The sequence below is a fragment of the Oenanthe melanoleuca genome, chromosome 2, assembly GCF_029582105.1.
Source record: "Oenanthe melanoleuca isolate GR-GAL-2019-014 chromosome 2, OMel1.0, whole genome shotgun sequence".
Taxonomy (NCBI): domain Eukaryota; kingdom Metazoa; phylum Chordata; class Aves; order Passeriformes; family Muscicapidae; genus Oenanthe; species Oenanthe melanoleuca.
The window spans coordinates 60,875,022-60,888,922 of NC_079335.1; the positions used below are offsets into that span (position 1 = coordinate 60,875,022).

The window sequence follows — 13,901 nt, forward strand, 5'->3', positions numbered from 1 at the left end:
AGTAGGTATCAATTGCAATTTAATAAACATTTTTTCTATCATACTATCTAGAGAAAAACCTTATCTCTTTCTAGAGAATACCACTTGACAGAATCACATCCTTCTTGTTTGACAGTATACCACTGATAACTACTCAATGAAATTATTTCCAAGACAGAGAAGGGTAAAGCATACCATACTTTTTGGTGACTTTTTGCTTCAGCATTTATTTTAAAAACAAATATTCGACTGACCTGATGTCAATTAACTTTTATTGCATAAATATTGGCTAGAGACTATACTGCTCTTATAGTATCTTCACCAAGATGAACTTTTCCTACTTTTCTTCAGGAGCATTTTTAACTTTTTACAAGTCATGGAATATTGTACATCATGTATCCCACCTCCTTGAGACTTGTTACCTTGTCATAGAGGGAAATCAGATTGCTTTACATGATTTATTCTTGACAAATCCATTTTCACCATTGTTTAGCATTTCTTTATCTCCTTGGTGATTCCAAACAGATTATTTGCTCAAGTGTCTTTCCAGGAATCAAATTTAACCTGGCTGGCCTATAATTCCCAGGGCCCTTGTGTGTTTTCTGGAAAGACAGACACATAGGTTTTTTCCCTCCCCCTATAATTCATTTACTTTTTATCCTTTAATTCTCAAAGCTCATAAGGGAAGAGTCTAAGATTTCTTAAGTATTCCATAGTGAATTAATTGTGCCAGACAATTTGAAAATATCTGACTCATCTAAGACGTCTCTAACCTGTTCTTATCCCTCTTCCAGTTTTAATTACACTAGTCTTCAGAGCTCACTCAGCCTTTTTAAAAATCAATGTTGAGGAAGAAAAAAACTCCCAACAACCAAACAACCAAGCATGTCTCTGTTAGTTTTACCTCTCTGATAATTAATAGGGCAACTCTTTTCCTTGTTTAGATCTGACTCATTACATATAAGATGTTTTCTTTTACTCAGCTGTTAAAGCCATTATTGGCACTTAGTCTATATTTTATTGCAATTTCTGTGATCAGAATGTTGCTCAGGGTGAAACTTGAAAGATCTGTGGGGTGCATAGTATGTGGTCCTATTAGTTCTAGGGGCTTCAGACATTTTTGTCTCAGTAAACTCCTCCAATATTTTTAGCCATAGACTTACCAGATTTTGTTCATCAGTGTTCAGATTGATGTTTATAATAAATCAGAGCACAAAAGGAACATGATTAAATTGGATTTCTTCTCCCTTTTAAGTGAACCAGAGACAGATTACAAGCCCCCCTCAAAAATATGGTTTTGCAAATCAAAGAGTATAAAGGAACCTTTGTACTGGGGTGCAATGATCTTGTGTGTAAAAAACAGACATGCAAAAGCATGGGTAGCTTTCATTACATGTCACTCAAATAAACCCCAGAAGGGAATTAAGCTTATTCAGTACAGCAAATGTGACCTACTAAGAGAAAGCTAAGCAGGACTGAAACAGTGGGACTGTTTCTTTTTCCTGAATTGCTTTTATTAAAGGAGCTAACTCCTTAGAAGTCTGATATTAGTATCTCTCTGTGTATACTAGTAATTATGCAAATCTTACCTCAGAGAACCTTTGTACATCCTGGGTTAAAGTTCCTACTCTCTTCCAGTGGTAATGTTTGAGTAACTTCAGAATTGCTGGATTCACTGCATTATCAGATGGCACTGTCCGGAAGAAATAAGGATATTTTTTCTTATCAGCCAACTCTGGAGTTGTTGCTGCAAATGAAAGCTGCAAAAAAATCAAAGAACAAAAAAATGAAAGTCACCATAAGTCATCTAGCTGTCAGTAAAAAAAATTTGCTTTCCTCAGTGCAACAAGACTCAATCTGTGCATTGCTGTCATGTAGAGAAGTTTCATCAGCAGCTTGAAAGTCCTACCAGCACCATTTACTTTTAAAGAGATTTTTGAAATATTTTAGCTCTATAAACCACCTACTGCAAAATTAAACTAGGAAATCTTGAAAGTCAGTGATGTAAAATCCTCTGTTTAAAATCATGCATCTTACACATTGCACAGAGCAAAAAGGCCTAAGGGAGTAAATCTCTATGATGAATTCCCTGTCAATTTTGCTTCATAAAAGTTGAGAATACCTCCAAGAGAATATTATTTTCTCAAAGTCTTATATTTCTTAAGTTACTGGGTGAATCTCTAGTAGTACTTTCTACCTTCATGTAACAAAACACCTCCAGGTAACAGAAAAACAGAAAATCATTATGTTAGCCAAGGCTGAAACTCAGAAGTTTACTTGGGTCTCAGCTTCCTGCACTGAAGCAGGCCCCCTGTGGTTTGTGCTATAAAAGTGGATTCAATGGCTAAAACACTGGAATTTGTTCATGGTTAGAGAATGCTAATTACAAAAGAAAACAGGAAACCTTTTAAAACATACAAAAACAAATAGAAAACTTCATTGAATGCTTCTGCCAAAGCTAAAGGTGGCATTTTTTTTGTGAATGTTTTTCAGACAGTGTTTTGAAAAGAATGCCTGACATTCACTTTTTGAACACCAGCTCCAAAGATACCTCTGGTCATTCCCTCCAGTTCTTTTTAGGCTTCTAGGAATGTGCTTCTCAAGCATTTTTTCAGCCAGGATTTTTGGTTAAGGGGTTTCTTAAAGTATTCTTTTAATGCAAATTGTTTCAACTGACACAAAATAAACTCCCTGATACAGTTATTTAAAAACATATAAAAACATTTTCTGAAATTCAGAATAGACAAGTTTAATCTGAAAAACAGCTCAAGTCTTTTCTTCAAGTTTATAAAAATATAGCTTTAGCCTATCAGAGACAGGACTTACTCTCTGTCTGATTTTAGATTCACAAAGTATATATTGCATTGTTATAATGGCCTGAATGTAGTTTGTTTTGTTTGTTTAAAAGAAATCTAAACAACCTAAAGTGTGCATAACCTTTTTTACAATATACCATTCAAAATGGAAGATCCTTTCTCTACACTAGCCAGGAAATCATGAATAATGAATTGTCATATAATTCTGAGGTAAAACATTTCTAATACAGCAGCTGATCTTTTACTAGATTTCATGAAAAAAGTGCAACGTGAGGTGCTATTACATATTGTCATCTTGATTTTCCAAAACAAATCCCATAAGGAAAGAAGAATGAACATTGCCAGGTAGACCCAGTGAACTTTTCTATTTAGCCTGGTAGTGCTGAACATCATGCACTCATTGCACAATGAAGGTGGAAATAAGGACCTGTACTGCTGACTGAAAGAGAGAAAATTTGACATTGGAAATCCAGCCTGAAGAGGAATGTCTCTCAGCAGCCCAGCTGCTTGCAGCCTGCAAAGAACTTGCTTTTCAAGTTATTGTGGGTTTGGATCAAACATAATTTGATTGATCTTGAAAAAAAGAAGCTAAAAGCAACACTGAAGTAACAGTAGTGGGTTCACTAGCTCAGGTTCATAGATTGAAAGGCAATTTTTTCTGATCAGTAGTACAAAGGTCCATAGCAATGAGAAGCATCTCTATGTGTCAGCTGGCTTTAGGGCAAAGAGCCATGATGTAAGCAAGACAATTCAAAACCATCCTTTGTGACTTTTTTTTAGTGACTTAAAGGGCCTAAATTACTATCCTAGTTGTTCAAATTTCCTTGGAAACAATGAAGCAAAACATTACCTCTCTTCACTGCTTACAGAAAAATAAGGACTCTTAACAGATTTCTCAACCATATGAGGAGAGGTGAATCCAAGTTTAGTGTAAAGCTAAAGACACCTGAATTACAAAAAAAAAAAAAAATCCTCTTCATTTTATTTTTAAATAAAGGTTTTATTAAAATAAAAAATGGGAAAAATTAATGTTCAAACAATTCTCATCTTGTAGGATGTATCCAGAGGTCTTTCAAGCATCACATATATCATGGCTAGTCTCATTCTGCATCACTTTAACAATTAATAAGACCCTTGCAAGAGATGGAGAAATATCCTGGAAAAATTAAATCATCAAAAATATTTAAATTTTTTTAAAATTATCTCTGTAAGAGTTTGGGACAGGCAATGAACTTAACCGAAAAATCACCTGAACTCAATATTCTGCTTTGAGAGGGACAAGGATTAAAAATGGGAAAAAAACCTCCTTATGTTCTAAAAAATAGTAATAAAAAGACCATATTAAGAAATGAACTGACATTTTGGGAAAAGTATGTGAGATAGCACAGCTATATGGAAATACAAGGAAAATACTCATTAAAAAACTTTATTTAATATAATAAAACAAGTAAGATCACAACACAGTCCACCCACATATGCATTATGATAGTACAGCCCTTTTTAACTGAGCATTATTCCTCTGTATTTTAGGGCTAAAGTCATTTATTCATAGCTGATTTGAAAATTACATATTGAAAGGTTTTTCACAGTTCAACTTCATTCTACAGGATTGAAAGCCATCCTGCTTTTTGTTACAAGAATTTATTTTGATAACTTTCAATTATTTAGCAAAAATCTGGATGAAAGGCAATCATATTGTTCAGACAATTCTTTGCAAAATACAAAAGTTCTGTTTTTCACATTATTGCATTTTCAATGCATACATATTCATGCACTGCTCTAAATTTTTTTTTATAGGTGTTTGTACTTGCCTCCCTATGTTCAACTGGAGTGAGAGATAAACAGTTATATGCAGGATTATAAATCAGCAATAAATACCTGTGGGGTGTATGATGTTATTTTTTCACAGGAAATTATTTTACAAAACTTCTAAAAGGTGGCCAAAAGACAAACTTCAAGAAAGGATGAATGAAAGGAAAAAAAAGTAATTTTCAAGTTACTATAAACTGAAAGACACAGTGGACAGCTACCAGGTGATAAATCATTATTTTGTGTGTGCATATGTAAACAGGCTCTGTGTAGATCTATAGAAAAAAAAGCTCATATATATTTTATAGAGACATATATATATATATATATATATATATATATATAGTCAGAAAAACCTGCAGCTACTTCCTAGATTATCTCTGAGAAATCTTTAGAATATCTTTAGAATAGCTGCTTCCAATTTGTGAGCAACCACATCCGAACTTAAAATGAGTGTAATATAGGGAAACATAAGCTATGACTCAGATGGGAATTTCTGAAATGAAACAGTATAAAACTTTGAAATAGAAAACAAGATAATATTTACCATTCAAGTAAAAACTATAAAATATTAGCTATAGTACAAAATGAGAAACAAACAGACCAGGGTATTGAAAAGACTTTGGTGAACTGTTGAAAAAACTGAAAAATATAAAGAAGAATTTTATTACAGAAGTTTTGGGGTCAGGCATGTATACTGATGAATTAAATTTTCCCAAGAAAGATGATACTTTCTGAAAATGTTAATTTAGTTGAAAATCCACACATTTTCAAGGAAATTTTGTCATCAGCACTAGATAGCAAGATGAAAGAAAAAGGAAGTTAAAACAAAAAATGTTGAAAGGAACAGATCTGCAGAAGGGGAGTAAAAGGTAGCTTCATAACCCTATATTAATTTTAAAGGAGTTGTGGGAGATTAAATGAGAAACATCAGTCTGAAGTGCTTTCAAGTGCTTCTGTATATGGAAGTAATGGTGCATTCAACTTAAAGTCAGTCCAGAAGCAGGAATAATAAGATGATAAGCTCTATTGTTCATTTAAGAAAATGGGATGCAGCACTAATGAAATCAATGGGAAAGACTAAGAGTTATGTAAGAAAGGATGGATATTATTAGAAAGATGAAACAAAATTAGAAAAGGAAACAACACTGTATGTCCCATTTATAGATCCCATATATGTGTCCAGAAGCTGGAAGGCTGAAAGAAGCCTTGAATGAATGAATGTCCCATGTACTGCAGAGAGAAAGGAAGTTACCAGAAATGGCAAGTAATCTCCTTCTGTTCAGTCATTTCACTGTCTCTAAGAAGTATTTATATTTAATTTTTGTCACTGTAGTAGGGTACAAAAGTCTGGGGAAAATAAAAGACCAGAATGATCCCTGGGTAAACAGTTGTCCTTATCTAAGGCCAGAGCTTTATTAAGGAGTCACACTTATTTAAATGGACTGTATCAGCTAAGGTAAGCCAGTAACAGAAATCCTTTGCAAAGCTATTGCAGACCCAAATGTGCAGAGCTCAGCTGAGTCTGACCCAAGCTGAGAGGAGCCAAGTGGACCCGGGTGGAGGAGCCAAAAGCAGTGTCAGCTGGAGCAGCACAGAATCGAGCCCAGAGTGTGAAGCAGCTCAACGTGGACAATCCAGCTTTTGGGGGCTGCCATTGTTTTCCTGTTCCTGGCTCAGGGACAAGCAGAGCACTGTGGGGAGCCCCTGCCCATCTTTGTCTTGTCTTTGTCCCGGCAGCCACACAGAAAGATGTCAAGGTGGTGAACACCTTTGTGTGTAAAGCACCTCCTCCTCTTTACTTCTGTTATTGATGCTGCTGCCATTACTGGGCATTTCTTAGTCCATTGCTGTTTGCTTTCAGTAAATTGTTATCTCAACTCATATTCTCTGCCTTTGTCCCTCTTTGGCAGGAGAGAGTGGAAGGGAAAAGAAGTGGCTATTTGGAGTTGAATCTCTACACACTGTGTTCATGGAGTATTATATAATGGAGGGGAAAAAGAAAAGAAAATAGAAGTTCCTTCAGGTAACAGGGTAACCTCCCTTGAATAAAATGTCATCTGCTAAGGGAGCTGATTAATGCACTGTCCTAGGCTGACTTTATGACGTGTGTATCCCTCATCACCTGCTCTGTTTATGCTGGATATCAAGTTCTGCTCCTTTAAGACCGGTTCTGAGAGCAAAGAGGGGGAAAAGAAGTCCAAAATTTGTTTTCAGAATCTGCACTTGCTCCCCTGCATTCTTTCTCCTGGACTGTGCTGTCTGCAGCATGGACAGACAGCAGGAGAGAGATCTTTCGCTTTTAGTCAGTTTTTTAGCTAGTTGAGGCAGAGAAGTTCCCTGGACTGTAGCTTTTCTTTTTCTTGGTACTGATCAGCCCTGCTCTGAACTGAAAAGACCAGGAGCTCACACCTGGGGCCCACCAGGGCCAGAATGCAGCTCTTTCCAGCAGGAGGGATGGATAAGATGGAGAAGAGACTGAGCGAGCTGAGCTACACCCCACGACAGGGACTTTCTGAATTTGCCATCTCTTCAGAACAAGAGAGGTTTTATTGCTTGATATTATTCATTGTTTATGCATGTGAATACTTTCCTTGTTAAATAAACAGGTTTTTTTCCCCTTTTCTCCAAAGAAATATTTTCCCCAACCAGTAGGGGGAGGGACTGTTTGAATCTGCTTTCTAGACACCCCTTTGGAAGTTTCCTCCTAAATTTACCCTAAACCAGGACACGTTTGCAAATGGGGAAATCAGTTTATTGAGTACCAGAGAGATTAGCTTAGTTTTCCTAGGTTTCTGCACTAGGCTTGTTTTTTATTATTCTATTTATTTATTTATTATTAATGATTGCTAGAAATTTAAATGTGCCCCTGTGGCAGCAAAAGTAGTCCTGATGGAGAGAATTTTATATGTGGCAGATATCACCTTTATTTTCTGCACCTTTTCTATAAAGCTAAATTATGCTGATAAATCAGCATTGCTAAACAGGATATAAACTGCTGATTCAACTGATTGGTGCTAACATTTATCATCATAACTAGCGATTGCATGTCATGTACGCTTAGATAGGAAGCAATATTTTCTGCAAAAAAAGGAAAATGCAAATAACTCTTTCCAGAAAAAGGGCAGAACATCAGAAAGCTCCACAGAAAATACTCTTACAGTGGTACAGGATTGCACACACAGAACCTTGTCATATGAAATATCAAGGACAAAACTCAGGAAGATGATGATTTGCAGCAACGTGCACTTGTGGCACCACACACCATTCCTTTGTGTGCCTTGCCAGCTCTAATGCTTTGATAAGCCTGTGCCAACAATAATGATACTCAAGTGCAAGCATGTGATGACTTGATGGTCCCAGGAGCTAGAAGAACCAGAATGGAAACTAATGAATAATGAAGAGTTAAAAGATTTACCTGGTGCAGCTCTTGAGCATTAGCTGATGTCACATAACAAGTGAAACAATACACCCAACCCAGAGACAGAGAACAGATTGAAGCATACTAAACTGCTTTTGTAACAGAATGGTAATTATAAAATATAAATATTTAGGTTAAAAGTTAATTCACAGTAACCTTACTATGCAAGCACCCTTCTCCTGATGTGCAGTCTAACTATCACTGAACTTGATCTTGCCACTAGCGAAGCTATGAGTAGGTTTGAATGTCATAACAGTACTTGAAATAAGATAAAAAAGTGTTCTGGAAGAATATTAAAGAGAACCTTAAATACATGATAGGCTGTATAATAGGAAGAGAGATATATTAGAATGCCTTTTTCCACCTCAATGCACAAAATGTATCATCTAATCAGCTTTGATGGATGACTTAGAGGAAAGGCACATGGAAGTAACATTGCAAAAATGGTTACAAACACCTATATATTTGGGAAATATGCCCACATAAGAAGGTAAGTGCAGCAATTTCATTGACAGTTGCTTGCACAGATCTCCAAATCAGGTGAAAGCAAAACACAGTAATAAAGATCAAGAACCAAGGAAAATGTTTTTTGGCAATTTACCTGTACAGCTGCTGATCTGCTGATGTTGAGTGTCTAGGTACAGACACCAAAGAAGTAGGTTCTGAGTTGGACCTAGAAACCATAATGGCAATCTTCCTTCCTAGCTGAGCCCTAATCCTGATCCCCAAACAGCACAGGTGGTAAATTGAGATAAAGAAGACAGGAGTTGACAAAGAAGAAAACATTAACAACATATTATGCAGTGGTAAATAGTTACATTTTTACCTGCCATATAATACTCTTTAAATAATTACTTGAATGAAAGCTCTGAAGATTCCATCATTCATAAGATTTTATGGAACTGGACAGACTTCATTGTTATAACAAATCGAACTAGCAATTAAAAATGTTCTGATAACTCTCTAAGGGCTTTCATTATGACAGCTGCAAGATTAAAATAAAAATCTGGAAGAATATCTGTGATGTCTCACTAGCTGGTACACGGGCAGGATGCCTCATCCAAATGGGACCATGAAGATACATATTGTATTAAACTCACTGGACAAGAATTGATCTCATGGATGAACATCCCTTTCATCATCCATAACATATTACCCATGTGATTAAAGCTACTGTTCCTTTTGAAATCAGATGTTCTGCCAAACACTGCTGTCCGATATCATCTGCTGTTACCTTCATTAATTCTGTGTCTGAAATTGTTTTCACTGACTGCCTTTTGGCACCTGGGAGCTTACAGAAAAAGCACTTCCAGCTGGTCTCAAGGTTGGAAGGCACCTGCCTCAATGCTGATGGCATTCCAGTGAATTAATCCAATCACATTAAGACAGATATTCAGCTGCATTTTGCTCTGGAGACATTTTAGGAAGCAATTCTGGCTACTGAACAAGCCAATATTTTTGAGGACAGAAACTGGTTTAAACAAAATCCATATGAGAAGTACTTCAGCTGAAAGATGTGTGCCTACAGGTCAATGGAAAAGGAGCATTCAGTCTTGTTTCCCTCTTGGGCAGCCCAAACTACTCACAACATAATGTGGTAATACCTTGTAGGTGTCTGCATGCAAGAAGTCAGAACAGACTATAAAGTTTGGTCTTTTGATGTTAAACCTTTTTCATGCCCTAAAGTCTGTAGTTTAGGATGAGGAACTGACTGAAACTGATTTAGGATAAAGGGTGATTGAAGCCCTGGGGCCCCCAATGTAAGAAGGATGTGCCTGCTGGAGTCCAGAGTCCACAAAAATGATCAGGGGATGGAGCAGCTCTCCCAAAAAGACAAGGATAAGAGAATTGGGGCTGCTTAGCCTGGAGAAGGAAGACTCTGGGAAAACCTTGTAGCACCTTCCAGTACCTAAAAGGGACTACAAGAGGGTAGAGACTTTTAAAAAGGACATGGAGTGATAGGATGAGGAGGGATGGCTTTAAATTAAAAGAAATTAGGTATTAGGATGAAGTTTTCTTTACTGTAAGGATGGTGAGGCACTGGAAAACTTTGTCTAGATAAGGTGTGGATGCCTTATCTCTGGAAGTGGTAAATTCCAGGCTGAATAAGGCTTGGAGCAAGATGATTTAGTAGATGTCCCTACCCATGGCAGGGGAGTTTGAAACTAGATGATCTTTAAGGTACCTTTCAACTCAAGCCATTCTATGGTACTATGAATCCATTCTCAGCTGACAGGTGCTTTTTCATATTCAAGTCATGTAAAGGATTAATAGTAGATGAAAATTGTAGCAGATCTGCTGGGGAAAAAAAATAAAATGAAGAAAACAGGGTAGATGTTAGCACTACTGCTTCACCTGCCTCTCAGCATAGAATAATAACTTCCACGCATCTGTTCACACCAGCAAGAGCCTATATTTATGAACTTTATAGGAAAAAAATAAGTTAAATAATTCTTTGAACAATATTTCTGGTGAAAAGGAAATAGAGTAGTTACTAGTGTTCAGAGTAAAATATAGTTACATATCAAATTCATGTCCAAGTAATGGGATCCATTTTAAGTTCTAATAAATACTGCCTCACAAACCTATGACATTAACCCTACTTCTGAGACATGCTGAGGGAGTATCTGATGGAGTTATGGAAAATGTCCTTCAATTCAAGGGTTAACAGTGCAATCACTAAAGCTAATAGAGATTTTAGGGTTCAGAGTTTCAGAAGGTAGTCAGGTAAACATGAAGCAGAATCATCTCCAACAGATGATCCCATCCAAAATTAAAAATTGATCATCAGGCTTAACTTGATTCTTTCACTATTAATGGAAAATAAACAAGTGTCATCCTCTTTTCATGGCATATGTTTTCTGACCATTCATTTGAAAAGATCTATCAGGTTCTAAAAAAATCATTAATTCCTTTTTCTACACTCCAGAAATATTTTCAGCTCTATATTAAACACAAATCATTTGCACCTAACATGTGTTCTGCTTATTGCTACAGGTTGAACAGAGCGTTGAAATTAAATGCCAGATCTCCTGAAGTTGCTGCAAATTTTGCTTCAATTTCCAAACAGAATAAGAAACAAAATCTTTTGAGCATTTTCAAAAATGGAACTGCGCTGCAAAAGAGGGCTGTGTATTTTTGTCTGTCACACTCAGTTGCTTAGCATTTGGCTACTGGCCTGGATTATATCAGAATCCAGTTCCAAATCCCTGTTCCACTTCAGTCACAGCATTATTGTTTATCCCAAACCAAGCAAAGTTTCCTACACTCATACCCTTGGTACCAAATTTCCTTGTTTCTTGTCTACAACAGATTATCCTCAAAATCTAGTGGAAACCAACAACTGCATAAAATATTTCACCTTTGATAAAACAGACTATATCGACATAATTCATTTAAAAAAAAATTAATCTTTCAAGACCTATTCACAACACCATGTTCCTGGATGGCTGCCCAAAACTATTATCATTCTATTAGTATTATTTGTTTGTCAGATTTCATCCAGCTAACACATGCTAAAACTACAGCTGTTCTGTCTACATTTGGCTTTAAATATCTGTTTTATTATTTTTTCTTCTGCCTCTAAATGATGAAAAGAAGAAAAAAGATCTCTCAAATATAAAGATATCTTAGATGTGCAATATTCTTCTTGGGACATTATGAACCCTTCACTCTACAGGAAATAGGGAGTGGGGCCATTGGTGAGCTTCAAGATGAAAATTTCCCAGTTCTTCTGTGCCATGGACATTCCTACACAGTCCCAATTCTGTTCTTTCCATCTTGTATTTTTTTTTTTAATGGGGATACAACATCTTAGGAAATAAGGCACATAATGTTAGCTCAAGACTTACTGAAATATTTACAAAAATACTTTTTTCATAGTCCTAAGCTGTGAATTAATGATTTGTTTATTTCTTCATTCTCTCTTTTCAAACCTAAGCAAGAAATCTCTGATTTTTCAGGCTAACACAGGTGACAGGCTCATTATGTAATGTAGTAATACACAAAGATACTGTTTATTCTACATAGAACAGCATAGCTCAGAGATGACTTATCAGGTCCTGGGAGCAATACCTCATCACTAATTCTATACTCAGCCTGGACTAATTTGTCTTTTCTTTCAGCTCTGTAACTTTTCTGATATCTCAGCACTGCATGCTGCAGTTACATCCCACCAGAAGTGCTCAGAGACTAGTCTGACATCAGTCACCTAGAACTGTACCTTTAATACTTTATAAGAAGGGCTCTGCCACAGAAATCAAGGGCTTGCTGGAGCAGAGATGTTGAAAAAAAAACTGGTAAAAATTCAGGGAACTTTTTTTGCCAACAGACATTGCCAGCAAAATAAATTCTGCTTGCCCAGCAGCAAGGACAACTTGGGTTGCATTGCCACTAAAAACCTTCAGCAGAAATGTCAATCACAATTATGATTATAATATATTTGGCATTAAAATGTCAAATGTGTCGTTGATCCTGCTCTAAGAAATAACCAAGATCATGCATATTTTATGCATATTTTTTAATCTACGGTCAGCACAGATTTTAACAAGATGCTCTGGATGGGAATCTACATGTACCAACCAAACCTTTCAGCAACATATGCAGCTAGGAAATGCTAATGCAGATATATTCAGGCAACCTAAATCCCAAAACTGTCAACTTACAGCTGCATTCTGTGTTTTTTAATCTGCAAGAGGTTGTAAAAAAATCTAATGAGGCATTATAATCTACTTTTATGAAATAAAAAATGTCAAGGAGTCTTGGTTCAAGTACAGTTACAAAACAAAAATCCCCTCTTGAATGTCAGTGAGGAAGTGGAAGAAGCCATGAATGTTTCCTTCCAATGCTGCTGGCAGGACATGACCTAATTGCTGCCCCAGGAACCCTCAATGTGTTTTTCTCAATACCTATGCCTTGCAGGTCATTTCAGCAGCTACTATTAATTTAATAAGTGTTTCTTTATGCCTGCATTTGATTTTAAGTACAGTACTTGCCCCTGGTCTTTGAATGCATGCTGGGTACAAAGCATTAAGATTATCTACACCATTTAAGATTATGCACACTTCAATTAGATCTCTCAGCCATTTTTCCTTAGTTGCTGCCATCACCCTAGTTCCTGCAGGCTGAAAGCTGAATGTTTTTTCTAGATCTCATTATCTTTTTTGAACACTTACTCCATAAAGCTGTTCACTAGGATCCCATCTATTCCTGAAAATAGTCCTTATCAGCCTGCTCTTCCTACAATATTTTCTGTAACTTATATCCATCCAGGTGAGATAGAAACAGAACTGAATCTCTCCATATCCACATGCAGTACTAAAGCCAATGTAGCCTTAATTCTTCCCATGTGAGGAATAGCTTTGTGCTCAGTCTTTGTCACAGAGCCAGGAAAGTGCTTGAGAATATAGTTTAATTTTAAATATTTCAATAGTTTTATTGATTTGAGAGAAGGAACTCACATATGAAAAGTCAAACATGCATTAGAGTTTGGTACTGCTTATTAGTTTTGGAAGCTGCCTTAAGTATCATCTCTCCTAATTCAATCTCATGCATTTCATTATTTAGTATTCACTTCTATGTGCAGTGAATAAGTTTAGATTGTTGAAGTCACCTCTTCTCAGCTCTCTTATTTGTGACACAGTGTTTTCTGCATTTCTATTTATTTTTATACAACATTTCTGATCAAATTGTTAGTATCTGTATGGGGAGGGCTTCTTTATTTTGTTGGCTTTTTTACCACATATCTTATTGCTTTGTCTACTTAGTCTCAACAGTTACTGACTTATGCTTCTGTTATTTTGGGTAGTACTGAGTTATTTTGGACCTTTTCAAACACTGGTCTTGGACATATTCCTGATAAATGTTAACTTGTCTGC

At 36.3% G+C, this 13,901-nt stretch overlaps 1 protein-coding gene across 1 annotated transcript in view; it reads right to left on the reverse strand.

Annotated features, from left to right (window-relative positions):
* GABBR2 (gamma-aminobutyric acid type B receptor subunit 2) overlaps window positions 1-13,901 on the reverse strand; it is a 447,388-nt gene that overhangs the window by 267,055 nt on the left and 166,432 nt on the right. Inside the window, exon 3 of the mRNA XM_056485688.1 lies at window positions 1,569-1,739. Within this exon, the coding sequence (XP_056341663.1) occupies window positions 1,569-1,739 (171 nt within the window). The remainder of the gene's footprint in view (window positions 1-1,568; window positions 1,740-13,901) is intronic.